The 14,602-nt window shown below is 39.4% G+C and overlaps 1 protein-coding gene across 3 annotated transcripts in view; it reads right to left on the bottom strand.

Moving 5' to 3' along the window:
- LOC139721898 (retinoic acid receptor RXR-alpha-B-like) overlaps nucleotides 1–14,602 on the bottom strand; it is a 116,497-nt gene that overhangs the window by 42,336 nt on the left and 59,559 nt on the right. For 2 of the 3 annotated variants that reach the window (XM_071633219.1, XM_071633221.1), the window contains exons 3-4: nucleotides 13,272–13,432; nucleotides 10,669–10,816 (exon numbers count right to left, since the gene is read on the bottom strand). In XM_071633219.1, coding sequence (XP_071489320.1) covers nucleotides 10,669–10,816; nucleotides 13,272–13,432 — 309 coding nt within the window. The remainder of the gene's footprint in view (nucleotides 1–10,668; nucleotides 10,817–13,271; nucleotides 13,433–14,602) is intronic. The other variant, XM_071633222.1, reaches the window with a different exon arrangement.

The following is a 14,602-nucleotide window of genomic DNA, read 5'->3' as shown; positions in this document are numbered from 1 at the left end:
GTCAAGGAGAATTTCACAGAATCCCTGCCAAAAGCACTTATGACTGGTAATGCAGTGATTGGATGTTTGTGGCAAACTCGTGACACCATTTCACACTCAAAAGATCAAGAAGACTTCTGACAGAACTTTTCGTGATCATGCCCTTGCAAACGGCTCCAAATGTGAACAGGGCTCTCATATCTACTTTATCTACATAAGAATGCCAGTCTTTAATCACTTCACAATCTCCAGGGATTGGTAAGAGTGCAAATGCTGGTAGGGCCGCGTTCATGCGAATTTCGTAGCCAGAATCACAAACATGAATCATGATTCAAAACGGCGTTTCAAATCACGGTCTCAGCGGAAGAGCGTTCATGCGAGCTTTCGCAACGCTGATTCTGGCTCTGCTCATCCTTTGCCATTGCGCAGCGCACTGCGCAGTTTGACCTTGTCTCTGCAACTCGAGCCAGACCTCCTTTATGCCAACTGATCAGTCAGTTTATTATAGGCCTTTTCGTTTTTATTTCGGTGAATACTTTCCAAAAAGCTGTGGCATTCAGGCTCTGCCCACAGATCGAGGAATAATCTTAATTCTTCGTCTCTCCAATTGTTTCCCTTGGTAGACACAGCGCTGCAGCCATTACTATCAACTCAATCGGAGAGTAATTACATGTATTATTATATTAAACAGCTAGATACTAGCATAGAATCGGTGTATGGCGTTGATGTAAATAAACAAGTGCAAATGTGGTACCGAAACACACAATTCAGAAGACGTACACAAACGCGCGAACAGAACAACAAGCTGTGGGATACCCCATAAGAAACACGCATGCGCACAGCGCACAATGACGTCATAGAATCATGATTGAAATCACGGTTGCGTTCATGCGGTTTCTGCGATCGTGATTCTGGCAGAATCATGATTCAAAACGCCCTTTTTTCCGCGTTTCAGATCGACGTTTTGAAACGTGTTTAAATGGAAAAATCGCATGAACGCAACGCAACTAAACACGTTTAGCGACTAAACGTGTTTAGAAACGCAATTCTAGTTTCGCATGAAGGCAGCCTAGGTCTCTCTGATTTTTTTTTTTTAAACCTACTTTTAAAGGAACAAATGTACAATTTGCAATGCCTTTCCTCAAACTCAATTCATATAAATTACATATAACGGTTATGCCACAATGAAAAATCAGAAAGTTTCTATCTATCACTGATTAGCTTGGGAAGGCAAAATCCTGAATAGCACGGGTTACATCACTGAAAAAAAAAACTGAAAAAAAAAATGTGTCTTGTAGCAATATCTTTATATAAAAATCAGCCACGTAAAAAGGATGAACAGAATGCAGTCTTCATTATAAGTCTTCCTAAATTGTATTTTGCCCATCGCCATGGTAACATATCTGTCTATATTCTTTGTTTTCCATTAAATAGCATCCCCGATGGAGATTTACTATGGGAATTGTGGAAAATAACCCTACAATGGCTGCTTGTCAAAACTGGCAATTTCTCGGTAGGAAATATTTGGAATTATACAACCATATAATGAATGGTTCCTTGTCAGAACTGTCTATCTGGAGGAATATTTGCAAATAAAATTATGCATGGCTAACAGAAGTTCACATGTTCTAACAGAAGTTTACATTTCTAAATTGGCATATTCATATACATTCATTAAAGGACAAGTTCGCCTTCATAGACATGTGGGTTGAGTGAATGCAGCAATATTAGTAGAACACATCAATGAGAGTTTGAGGAAAATCGGACAATCCGTTCAAAAGTTATGAATTTTTAAAGTTTCTGCTCAGTCACGGCTGGATGAGAAGACTACTATAGCTTGTGATGTCACATGTGTACAACGATATAAAGAAAGTATAAAGAAAATTCAACATATTTTCAATTTTCTCTCATAACAAATGGTCACTCTACTTCTCTGTTTTTAATAGAAGGCAGAGGGAATAATATTACCCTAAACATATGTCAGTAACAAGTTGAAGAAATGTGCACTTTATTCAAAAAGTAAAGTTTTGTTCAATTCTCTTTTTATTTTCCTTATATCACTGTACGCATCTGACATCATACACTGTAGTAGTCTTCTCATCCAGCAGTGATTGCGCAGATACTTTAAAAATTCATAACTTCTGAACAGATTGTGGGATTTTCCTCAAACTCTCACTGATGTGTTCTACTAATATTGCTGCATTCACTCAACCCACATGTCTGTGAAAGTGAACTTGTCCTTTTAGCTTTTAGCTCTATTAAGTTGCTCTAAAGCTTCTCCAGTCTACCTTTCTACCAATTTATAAACCAATTTCTACATCGATCTACTTTCAATATATTCCTCTGTCAATCCACATATATATTTATCTGTTGGAAGTGTCTTATCAGTGCAGATTTAAGTGGATATCTGCCTGTGTCCAAACTTATTTGTATTATACCCTTACTTCTCTTTTTCCAGATCTATGTATACTTTAATCTGATTTATTTATCAGTCTCTCTCCATCTGTCTGTCTATCTGCCTGTCTGTCTCTCTGTCTCTCTGTCTGGCTGTATATCTATCTGATTGTGCCCCTTCCCTAATTTTTCTCACTCCATCTACTTATCGAAGTCCCCCTCCCTCATTTTTCCTCTATCTATCCATCTATCTGTCTGATTGTGCCCCTTTCCCTCATTTCTATGTCTGTCTGTCTGTCTGTCTGTCTGTCTGTCTGTCTATCTGATTGTGACCTTCTTCTTCTTCTTTTTTTTTTACTTAATCTATCTACCTACCAAGCTGTCTTTCTATCTGTCAATCTGGTTGTGTCCCTCTCTCTCATTTCTTCCAATCTGTCTGTCTGTCTGTCTCTCTCTCTGTCTGTCTGAATATCTATCTATTTCTCTATCTACCAATCTATGTGATTGTGCCCCTCCCTATCTATCTATTTCTCTATCTATTTCTCTACCTATCTCTCTATCTACCCATCTATGTGATAGTGCCCCTTCCCATCTATCTGTATCTGTCTATCTATCTCTCTATCTACCAATCTATGTGACTGTGCCCCTCCCTATCTATCTATTTCTCTATATATTTCTCTATCTATCTCTCCATCTACCCACCTGTGTGACTGTGCCCCTCCCTATCTATTTCTTTATCTATCTTTCTATCTACCCATCTATGTGATTGTGCCCCTCCCTATCTATCTATATCTATTTCTCTATCTATCTCTCTATCTACCCTTCTATGTGATTGTGCCCCTCCCTATGTATCTATTTCTCTATATATTTCTCTATCTATATCTCTATCTACCCATCTATGTGACTGTGCCCCTCCCTATCTATCTATTTCTCTATATATTTCTCCATCTACCCATCTATGTGATTGTGCCCCTTTTTCCCATGTCTCCCTCTTTGTCTATCTACATTGCAGCTTTTAAACACAGCACCGGGGTCATTAGATTGATTCTTTGAACATGCACGGTGAATGGTTGATGCGCATTGTCTGGAGATGAATGGAGCGGTAATGACGCAGGGATAAAAAAAAAAAAGATCGTCATGACAGTCAGGAGAGAGCCCCCCGATCGAAAGACGAGTGTGAGCAGGGAGCCATCTTGCCATCAATTATACAGATTCAATTAGCAATGCTATGGCTTATTGATGAGAATACACTCGCAATCATTCTTTTCCCTGAGTCTCGCTGGCCTGGACCGTCGGGCTCCTCCGTGATGCTCACCCCCCGATAAACCACGAGGGCAGCAGGTATCCTTTGTCGTGGAGAGAAGACCCAGGACTCGGACGCAGTGTAATTTCCATAGTCGCGTTGACCGACATGTAGGGCTAAAATCTCAGGAAGCTCTCCAACAGCTTGCCTAAAATAGCAGCACTTTGTTTGTTTGTTTGTTTGTCTGTCCGTTTGTTTCATTTTCCATCTGAGAAGATGGCTGGAAAGCCCATATTCAGCTGCACTGGCTGGTCTTCCATGGGGTCCAGTTGGATGTGAGGTGGGACCACTTCACCAGGTTTTGCAACCTGCTCTTTGTGATGAATGAAGAGGGATCATTTTATGTGCACGAATTGTGACTCTCTCACACATGGGACCTCCATTTTAAGTCCTATCCGAGGGACTGAGTGTTTTGCCTCTTGCTAGAGGGGACGGGATGATTACACACAACACTGCTCAGTTTAGGGGATTCGGAAAATGAACCCGAGTCCTTTGGGTCTGGGGGCAGACCCGCTACCGACTGAGTCAAATCATCACTCTTGTGCTTGGCAAATCCAAGGCTGGGTGCAGAAGTACTGTACAGTGGATCAGGAAAGCAAGCCTAGTCAGAGGTTTATATGGAGGTCCGATAGCGGCAGAATGATGTTACAGTAACTATTGCTTCAAAAGAATTAGACATTTGCAAAATACTGCTGCAAGAAATAGGTAGGGAGTACCAATTCATAGAAAAGGACGATAGTGCTTTTGACTTCATCTGATTAGGCAGGTGTGTCTACATTTCAGATTTGGTATGAAATGGCTCGAGGTCTCGCTGCTCTGTTCCAGAGAGTGCCTTTTTGTTTGGCAGTTTCATGATCTTGGGAGGAATACGAGGCTGGAAAGCCGACAGACGGTTCCTGTCAAGATCGTTTTGTGATACTTCTGCTTCTTTGCTATTTTTTTCCCCCATTTGGGCCGGTAGCCAGGTCAATTTTTTTTTTTTTTTTGGTACTAGTTTTCAAAAGTTTTCTTGAAGTTGACTCACAATATCTATTGTCTAAAAGGTGCATGTTGCCACTTCTGCAGGGCAAACACACTTCTATACAGCTCACATGCAGAAAATTTAACTCCCCCAATCTCCCCTTAAAAAAAAAAAAATAGAATAGAGTTGTAAGAATGAAAGCAGCCATCCTTCAGCAGATGCACCAAAATCTAAGCTACATCAATTAAATAGTAACATAGTAACATTTTGAGTGTTACTACTTGATACACAGCATACTTCACATTGTTTGTTACATATTTGTTGTTTTTATTTCACTGGAAGAAGCAGAACTCTATGAGACAAATACTTTTCAGGCACCACCAAGAATTATCCGCAATTTACACATTCCTCACAGTTACAGGGATGCAGCCATGTACACAGCACTGCAGTTTTCTGAAGGCTGAAAAAAAAAGGTGTATTTTGAGTGCAAAATGGTATTTTTAACCTTTTCTGCAAAAGACATGTGTAGTGATACAATTAGGGGAAAACAATATTTCCATGAAACCTGCAGTATTTTTGGCACAAAAACAGTAGAAAATAATGCTAAAAAAAGTAAACAGTCAGCACCTCTGCAGAAGCAATCGTGTAACTGTGGTTTTGACCAATCGATGTGAGATTGGTAGCTGAATTTCACCAATTAAATGTGAACTTCTTCATCTGACTATGCTTTGTATTTTTGGTATCTCAGCAATTTTTTTCTATCTTTTTCTGCAGTAATCTCTACTGAAAGGTAGTGGAAAAGTGTACAGTGTACATGGAAAAAAAAAACTCTACACATATCTCCTGTCTTATACAAAAGTATAGATATAAAGAAGCAAATCAAAATATGTTCTTTGTTACTTACTCCGAGTATTGCAAATGATTGACAATCAGCTTCAATAAAAAATAATTGACATAAAAATTCATTAATTGGAGAATAATTACTTAGAATGGGATAAATCTTCCTTTCTCGCTCCAAATTTTTCTTCCACTTTCTCTCTCTCTCTCACCATCTCCCTTCAAAACTAAAAAAACAACAACACCGCATAAAATTTACTTCTGCATCAAACACAAATATAATGGGGCTGTTTTCTTTCGATATCCGGCATGTACGCTCTCTATTGAATATCCCGCAATCCTCAAAAGGAAATCGTCTTAATGCACAATTTCTCACGTTACGGAGTTACCATGTTGCCAAGGGCAACAGTGATGTCTGCAAAGAACTGCAGCTCCACAGCGATGGATGTCACAAGTAGTTAATGCCAGGCGGTTCCAGCCTGCCTCCAAATACACCACTAAATCATCTGCATACTCTTTGCATTGCTAAAAGAAACCTCTCTTTCTCTTGCTCTCCCTGCCCTGTTGCCATGCCTTGTGCAAAATTAGAGCTGTACAGTATGTCCCCAAAAAAAATTACAATCCACTTTTCACAATGATAACGGCCAATACGATTAAACCGTCTAAATGCTACTTCAGGGTCTTAAGATAGACATCTTAGCTCTATTTTGCAGAAAACCCCATTCAATTTATTTAAGCAGGCACAGAGAAATGTAGATTGTTGTAAAACATGTCATGAGTCTGATTCTTCCAAGTTTAGCACTTGGATGCTCTTGGAAATGCAAATTAATGTGTGAACACAATAGACAAACCTTGGAGGGAAGGGATTCCTGACATGCTCTACAAAGATCCTCATTCCTCTTTGACCACTGAAGCAAATACAATGGGATTTCCTGTTAAAGATGTGGGCAATGAGTTATAGTTTCAAACCCTGAAATTGTATTTGGATTGATTCACTATTTTTAAAGCTATCATTGTGGAGGGTACCGTAGTAATTTTTTTTTTTTTTTTTTTTTTTTTTTTGGGGGGGGGACATACAGTGTTGCGATCATGGCAATCATTGCACAATGGCAGAAACAAAGGACAAGACAGAGCAACAACAACAACAGAAGAGATTAAAGAAAAGATAAAACAGAAATAGTGCAGGAGATGGTATCATTAATGACAGAATGTCATAGTTACACATCAACCATCACATGGACCATTATCATAATCACAGTATCAGGATCCACCTGGGCAGTAGAGTTTTCCTACCAGCAACAGAAATTGGAATTTTAATCTTACAAATGTGCAACTTTGCCTTGATTGTGTCACAACACGTGGGAATTTTTTGTTGTTTGTTGATGTTGTTGTTGTTGTCATGGTTACTATTATCTACATTTTTACAAATACAGTGGAAAGACCAGTGAATAACGTTCACATACTATATATGACCCATAAGGTCAAAGGATCAAAATTTATTTCCAACAAAAGCCTTGAGATCAGCATAATACAGTCAATCCTGTCTATAGTGGCCACCCAAGGGAGATGGAAAGAGTGGCCATTATAGACAGGTGGCCACTATAGACAGGCAATACAACTTCTTTGTGCATTGCCCACATATTTCATATACATGTGTGATCGTTGTATACAACTAGAAGTACTTACATGTTGTACATGTATGTGCATACGTATGTGCACATGTGTTTCATGCATTGAACAATGGCAGTGTTTATCAAATAGTTGCGCAGTCGCAAGTGTACAGTCGTGAAGACACTAGTGCATTATTATGACTGAATGAGTGATAATTGCAGTGGTAGGGATCACTGATCACTGCCCATGAATGACTGGCATGGCTACAAAGCAGAAAAACATGCTGAATTATTGGCTCGGCTACGGCTCTTTCGAGTCTGTGGCCGCTATAGACAGGTAAAAATCTACCACGGGAAACAAAATTTGTGGCCGCTGACCACGTTAGACAGGTGGCCGCCATACAAAGAGTCTTTATCAGGGCTTTTCTCTCAAGGGGATTTTTCAGTGGCTGCTATCGACAGGTGGCTGCTAAGGCAGGCTTGAATTATATCATATCATATGTTGCATTATATGTGAGGTGCATTTCTTCTTTTCTTCTTTTTTTTTTTACTTTACAGCACAAGTTCTGGGCAATACAGCTACAAATGCAGAGACTCCAACCCCAAGCACCTTCTGATCTGGAGATTCTCCCGCCCGAAACCCATAGCAAACGGGAGACTCCAAGTTCATGTGTGCGAAGTTCCTAGGGTTCTAGAAGCTCTCTCTGGTGCTATCTAAGGCTTATTTTTTCAACATATGATAGCAATAAGTAAGAAATCATTTCCAACGGGAGACACAGAGCCAGGGCGGGAGAAATTAAATCTCAAGCGGGAGAACGGGAGATTTTGCAAAAATGGGTTTTCGACGGGAGATCTCCCTTCGAAAACGGGAGAGTTGGAGTCTCTGCAAATGTACCTTTGACAAAACACAATGTGAAATTGTAACTTTTGCTCATGTGTAAACAAGTGGTTTGGTTTCAATGTTGTAATATTGGATCACATTTGATACAGCTCTTTGGAATGGGCTAGGGGTGGGGTGGGGGGGGGGGGGAGGGGGAGTGGAGGAGGCAATTCTTCCCCTATCATGGTGTACATAACCCCATGGTACCAGCAACTTTGCCATATGCACCAAGCCTGAAGCTGGTATGTCTGATGCTGGCAGTACATTGGTTCTCTTTTCGCTCATGAATATAAAAATCATACTAAAAACATACAGCTTATAGATTATGCCAAGAATCAAACATGATAGCCGTATATAGCCCTCTCCCTGCCCTACACTTTCCACGCACACTTTAATTACAGCATGGCACCCTCATGATATTAACCTATTTATCTCTTTCTCATTTTTGTTTTCCTCTAGTGGCACTGGTATGGTTTTCCATACCACATTTCGGATAAAATCATGGGGATGAAATATCATCTTATAGGAATCAAGGACAGATATCTTACTGAAGCAACACAGTTGACTGGAATGCTGCCATCTTTTCATGTAATCACTATATTTTCACCAAGTAATATTCTTTCTTTACATTTGTGCAGTTATCTTGATCTCTGACCTTGCGCATGATGTATCATTACACATACACACACACACACACACACACACACATGCACACACACACACACGACAACATTTTTCCCAAATCAATTTTTGGCAACGTAATACAAAAACTAATAACTCTTTGAGTGTGGACACACAATACCACTATTTATCACAATCCACATTACAATGCAAATTATATCAGTCTATCTTTATTATTATTTTTCATCCCTCAAGATAATATACCTCAAGCAGTACTTGTACCCATGACATGCACAAACAAAACAATTTTTTTTCTACCTATCCATAACCCATCACCTTTATCAGTTGTCTATTTCTATCTTTCCTACCAATTATATTACTACTGCTGTAGTATACAACTCAAGAGCTAGAAATTACATCTTTAGCATAAATAGGCCTTAGCCATTATTCTTTACTCATATAACCTGTACCGAGCTTGCGGAATACCTTTATCTTCATTACCACTGACAGTACACTGCTATATCAAACTCAAAATTTCTACCCGACCACGTTATCCCTGGAACATTGACATTATGCAGCTAGAGGTCAATGACATTTGATTTTGAGGCACTTTCCTAGAATCACATCAGCATAATCATTCTATAAATTGCGCAAATCATATGAAATTGGGGCATCAGGACACAACATAACAGACAACATTTTAACTCAGGCACCCTTTTTGAGCAAAGGGCATAACAATATGGGGGGGGGGGCTCTTCCCCTCCCCCCCCCCCCCCCCCCCCCAGAGCACCTGAATATTTTTGCTACCCGTACGTTCTAGTAGTTGTGTCTTGATTTTTTCACGAAATTAAAAACATGTGAAACTCATCTTACCAAGCCAAGCACAACAAATTACTCTTGCAAAAATATCCACTTTTACAGAATGTCTTTTGTAATAGTACCCCTCCCCCCTCAAAAAAAAAAAAAAAATGGATATCTCGAGCAGGAAGGTATTCGGGCCTCTGTTAATAATAATTTTCTTCTTGTTCCTATAATCCTTAATGAAAAATAAATCTCTAAAAGTCCCCCCTCTCTCTCTCTCTGGGTATCCCAATTCTTAAAGACTTGTTAATGTGGGGTTAACATGGAGTAAAAAGGCGGACCTGGCTCGGATATACTTCAAAATCTCCACAACGACTTGTGTAGAGTTTTATGAACTGATCTTCGTGTGTCATAGCACACATAGGGTTTAAAGAATCTCTACTGGAGTCACTCGTTATCGATCAAAGCATAATGCTTCAACACATATATTTGCTGAACGGTGCTATTTGTGATTTTCAAGTGTATCCCAGTGGGGCAGCGAATGACTTTGGCTACCCATGATTCTCCACTCTCATATTCACCAATACATACAAACAGACATGTGTAACAGACAGACAGGCAATACAAAAAATATGAAGTCTACGGAACATTGATGGCAAATTTATACAAAAATTGGTTGAATGACAAGAGAACACTGCGAGGCAACGTAAAGAAAGGCTGAAAGTTTGATGATACAGTAGAAGCATTCAAACACACAAGTTATCAGTTTTTGCATCGCATTGCGAAAATCAATTTTATTTACCACTGTTCACAGACAGCAAAGTTCACACACAGCAAACGAAAAAGTCACTCGCCTGCAAATGAACTGCACCGATTCTGCGGGCTGTGCAGGACTTTGAAATGACCGGCTCGTGAACCCAGCACACTAGTGTGCGGACTTATTGTGGCCAGTTACGTTGCAGGTTTAAACGAATTGATGTTTCTTCATGTTCCATGCACACAAGCCATGCTGGGCAAATAATTGTGCATTTTGAAAAAAAGAAGAAAAGGAAATCAAGCTGGTCCGATTTTTCATATCACAACATGTATCATGAGTGTTAACATTTTTTTTTTTTGCATCCACACACACAAATGAGCAGCTCTTGCATCACGTATCACGAGAATCGATTTTCAAAAAGCGTTCATTTCATGTATGTGCGAATGGCTTTAGAAGGACAGCTTCAAGAGCAACGGAAGGGGGTGGAGTGGAGGAATGGAAGAGGGGAAAAGCAGGGGCGCTCACCTGATGCTCTGTCTCCACATACCGCACAGACGCTCTTGTTGATTGATGTGCCGGGCATGGAGCCTGGACTGATAGAAGATTGTGCTGGCTGGGAGAAGGGGTTGTGTAAATGGCCCTGCACGTTGAGATGTAAAATGTCTCGTGGTAACTAAAGGAATCAAACAATGAGAAGCTGCTGACAAAGCCTGCATCTGTCGCCCTCCTGTGGCGAAATCGGTTTACTTTTACTCTCACTCAATTACTTTACTTATTTTCGATAAAAGACTTTAAATTTTTTTCCCTCGTTCACTTTAAAAAGACTAGTGACTACTGTATATGCCATATATTTCGCAAATCTACATTTTTGCCAATCAGAACTTCCCAACGATTTCGGGAGTGGTCAAATTCGCGATCGTGGAGTCTTATACCGAACGGAGAATAATGTATGTACGCGTACTTCACATTCATAGCGTGATCAGAGTCAATATTTTCGCGAATAGCACCAGACTCGCGAAATTTGCGAAAAATAAAAACCTCACAAAATATGCGGCATATACAGTATTTGGGGGATTACAACAATGCCTTCAAACCTTGCTAATGCTGGGTTTCCACTTTCATGCAATTCCCCTGCCCATGTCACAACTGGCAATTGGTGTTTGATCATGGAATTTTTGTTTATGACAATCACAATCTGCGCTACTGTGGAAATCATGGTATGAATCGTGGAGTAATTTGCGGTTATCATATCAGATCTTGGGGTAAGTCGTTACGATCGTGATGATTATAGAAAAGTTTTGGACAGTTCAAAAATCGCCTACGATCAATGCCATGGCCACAAGTGACCTCAAGGTCTAATAAGATCTGATACGATCACACATGATTTAGACCAAGATTCAGACCACGACTTCCATAGTGGCACAATTGTGATGGACATGAACGAAGATTCCACGATCAGCTACAGATGATCAATCATGGTGTGCATAGCAGATTGCACGACAGTGGGAACCAAGCATCAATGGCTGATGGAATTAAAGGACAAGTTCACCTTCATTAACATAAGGATTGAGAGAATGTAGCAATATCAGTAGAACACATCATTGAAAGTTTGAGGAAGATCGGACAATCCGTTCAAAAGTTATGAATTTTTGAAGTTTTTGTGCAGTAACCGCTGGATGAGAAGACTACTGCAGTGTGTGAATAACTGAGATGTCACATGCGTACAACAATGTAAGGAAAATATAAAGAGAATTTCACAAAATTTCATCTTTTGAAAAAAGTACACATTCCCCCGACTCGTTACCGACAAATGTTATGGGTAATATTATTCCCCCTGCCTTTAGAAAGAGGCAAGTCAAGTGCTCTTTTATTATGCGAAAAAAGTGAAAATATGTTGAATTTTCTTTACATTTTCTTTATACTGTTGTACGCATATGACTCACAAGCTGTAGTAGTCTCCTCATCCAGCGGTTCCAACACAAAAATTTTAAAAATTCATAACTTTTGCATCGATTGTCCAATTTTCCTCAAACTTTCACTGATGTGTTCTACTAATATTACTGCATTCTCTCAATCCTTATGTTTATGAAGGTGAACTTGTCCTTTAAATGCAAGTTTGGCCATTACACGCAACATTTGCCGTATCACTTTTAAATGCTTCCTTTATGTCTTTTATGACCCCAAGTTAAAATTTCTCTGGCCAATGGCAGTTTGCTCCTGCTTCCGAATACTTTAATGGCTGTATTCCCATGCAAGTGATCTCCATACCTGAAATTGAATAAGAAAATGCTGGACAAGTACTCTACAATGGCAGCATTGGTTGGCAGTATGGCTGTAAACCAAAAGTGTAATTATACAGCAAGGGAGATACAAACATAGCAAATCATATAACCATTTTACAAAGTCTGGAAATCGAACAACCACTCCCCAAAAACTCATAATCAATTATCAGCATAAACACAGACAAATATTCTAGAATGGTAATAACAACGAATGATTACTCTCAGAGCTTTAATAAAGTGATACTCTTTTGCATTCATATAAAAGAGGGTACATTACATCAACAACACATCATAACCCTTTGAGGATTTTGCCATCATAAATTCCCTTCCACACAGCAGTACTGAGCTCACGCCCGGGAATGAGGTGAGTACCTTTCTGTCATTTAGCTATGAGCTGTCTTTTTTGCAAATCTTTCAAATTTTCCATGGGAGCCATCTTAAATCTATCAAGCAATTTTGCCACTGTCTTTGGCATTATTACTATTATCTAGCTTTATTAACCATTTCTGTGTCAGAGATTTGGGACAGTGTATACATCACTACAGGGGTCTTCTGTGCCAATCAGCACTCAAAGCACATAAAATATTAAGGCTATCCCCGTTTTGTGTTTGAAATCTCCTGCGTATCAGTTGTGGTTAGACTGCTATCATAGACACCTGTACAAAATGCAGGCTTTTCCATTGAACTCACTAACTCAATACCGCAGGCAATTCGTTTGTGTATAATGTCAATGTTATTTTGATGTGGTTGGCCAAGAATGGTTAATGCAGATGGATAAAACATGATGCCATTGAGATGTCATAGCTTTAGTGGATAGGATGCTGGGAAGGTGGGGGTGTGGCTTACCTGTACATTGATGTTCAGTGGGCCGTGCATGCCCGTCATGCTGGAGACAGCAGACTGTGATAACGGCATGGAGCCGGTTTGTGAGGTGATGATGGGTTTGATGTCCTCCATGGAGCCCTGGCTGCTGAGGGTGGGTGACTGCATCGGTGGTGAGTGGAGACCTGCTTGAGGTGGAGAGGAAGGAACACGACACCAAATGACTAGTGTGGGACTGAGTAGACAGGCTCAACTCGAGGAAGCATACCAAGACTCAGCATACAATGTACTGTGTCAACGGTACATAATAATGCATCTGATGTCCACATTCTTATGAATCAGATATCTGGATCTGAACTTCATTCATGAATATGACCTTCAGGTGTCCTTCCAGTTGAAGAACGGTCGTCAGCGTGAAGTTGAGCAGGAAGTTCATGCACTGATAATTCATAAGAATTTGGAGGTAATAAACTTTGACGGGATGAATGTACATCAATGCATCTGATTATAAATACTACCACTACTCAGAATTAGGCATAAGAATGGAATTTCTTCCCATATTTTTCAATGTTTTTCTCAGAAGCTGTGAAAGAGTGAGCTTCAGTACAATTTGGTAAAAGTCCTTGTACAATCTCATGGCACTGTTTTTCACATCAACTATCATTTCCAATATTCAATACTACCAAAAAAAAAAAAAAAAAAAAATTCACAAAGCCACATGTTTCCATAAACATGAACACTCATGGTATGATCAAGTCCAAGAAAGTACAATTTGTATCTGTAGGTTGCTGTTCTATCTTTTTTTCACTATGATTTTCATCAATTCATGCATTTCATATAAGGATAAATAAAACTGTTCTTTCATGAGAGACAAATTCAACTCAAGTACCAATATTTTTTTTTTAGAATCATCAAAAACTACTATACTACCAAATCCATATGATCCTCTGATTGGCAACACATCTCATAAGATTAATGCAAACATTTAACTCTCCATTAAAAAACAGGCACATATTTGTGATATATGGCTTTTCTACTTTGTGCAGATGTAGTGACTATAAACATCCAGTTCAGAAAAATCTTTCTCGAATATAGTGTTTGTAGGATTCATAGTAAAAATCAAAGAGTTGCCACTCTAATGACAACATAGCAATTTTGTGTAGCAAAGATACTCACGACTTGAGAGAAAGAGAGAGGGAGAGGAAGCGTGTCCCCTAGCACTCACTTTATTACAAATACTATACTGGGAATTGCGAGGTAGTTTCCCTCATTTGGAAACATATCATAGACTTTTTAAAAAACAAACACAGTCCTATTCTGATTGGTTTTTTATCCCCATCCCCCAAGGGTGGATT

The sequence above is a fragment of the Diadema antillarum genome, unplaced genomic scaffold (genome assembly GCF_040938485.1).
Source record: "Diadema antillarum isolate AM-2024a unplaced genomic scaffold, OU_Dant_1.0 scf00000151, whole genome shotgun sequence".
In the NCBI taxonomy this organism is placed as follows: Eukaryota; Metazoa; Echinodermata; class Echinoidea; order Diadematoida; family Diadematidae; genus Diadema; species Diadema antillarum.
The sequence above is the reverse complement of the archived record's forward strand: the minus strand, read 5'-3'. Positions and strand labels throughout refer to the sequence as shown.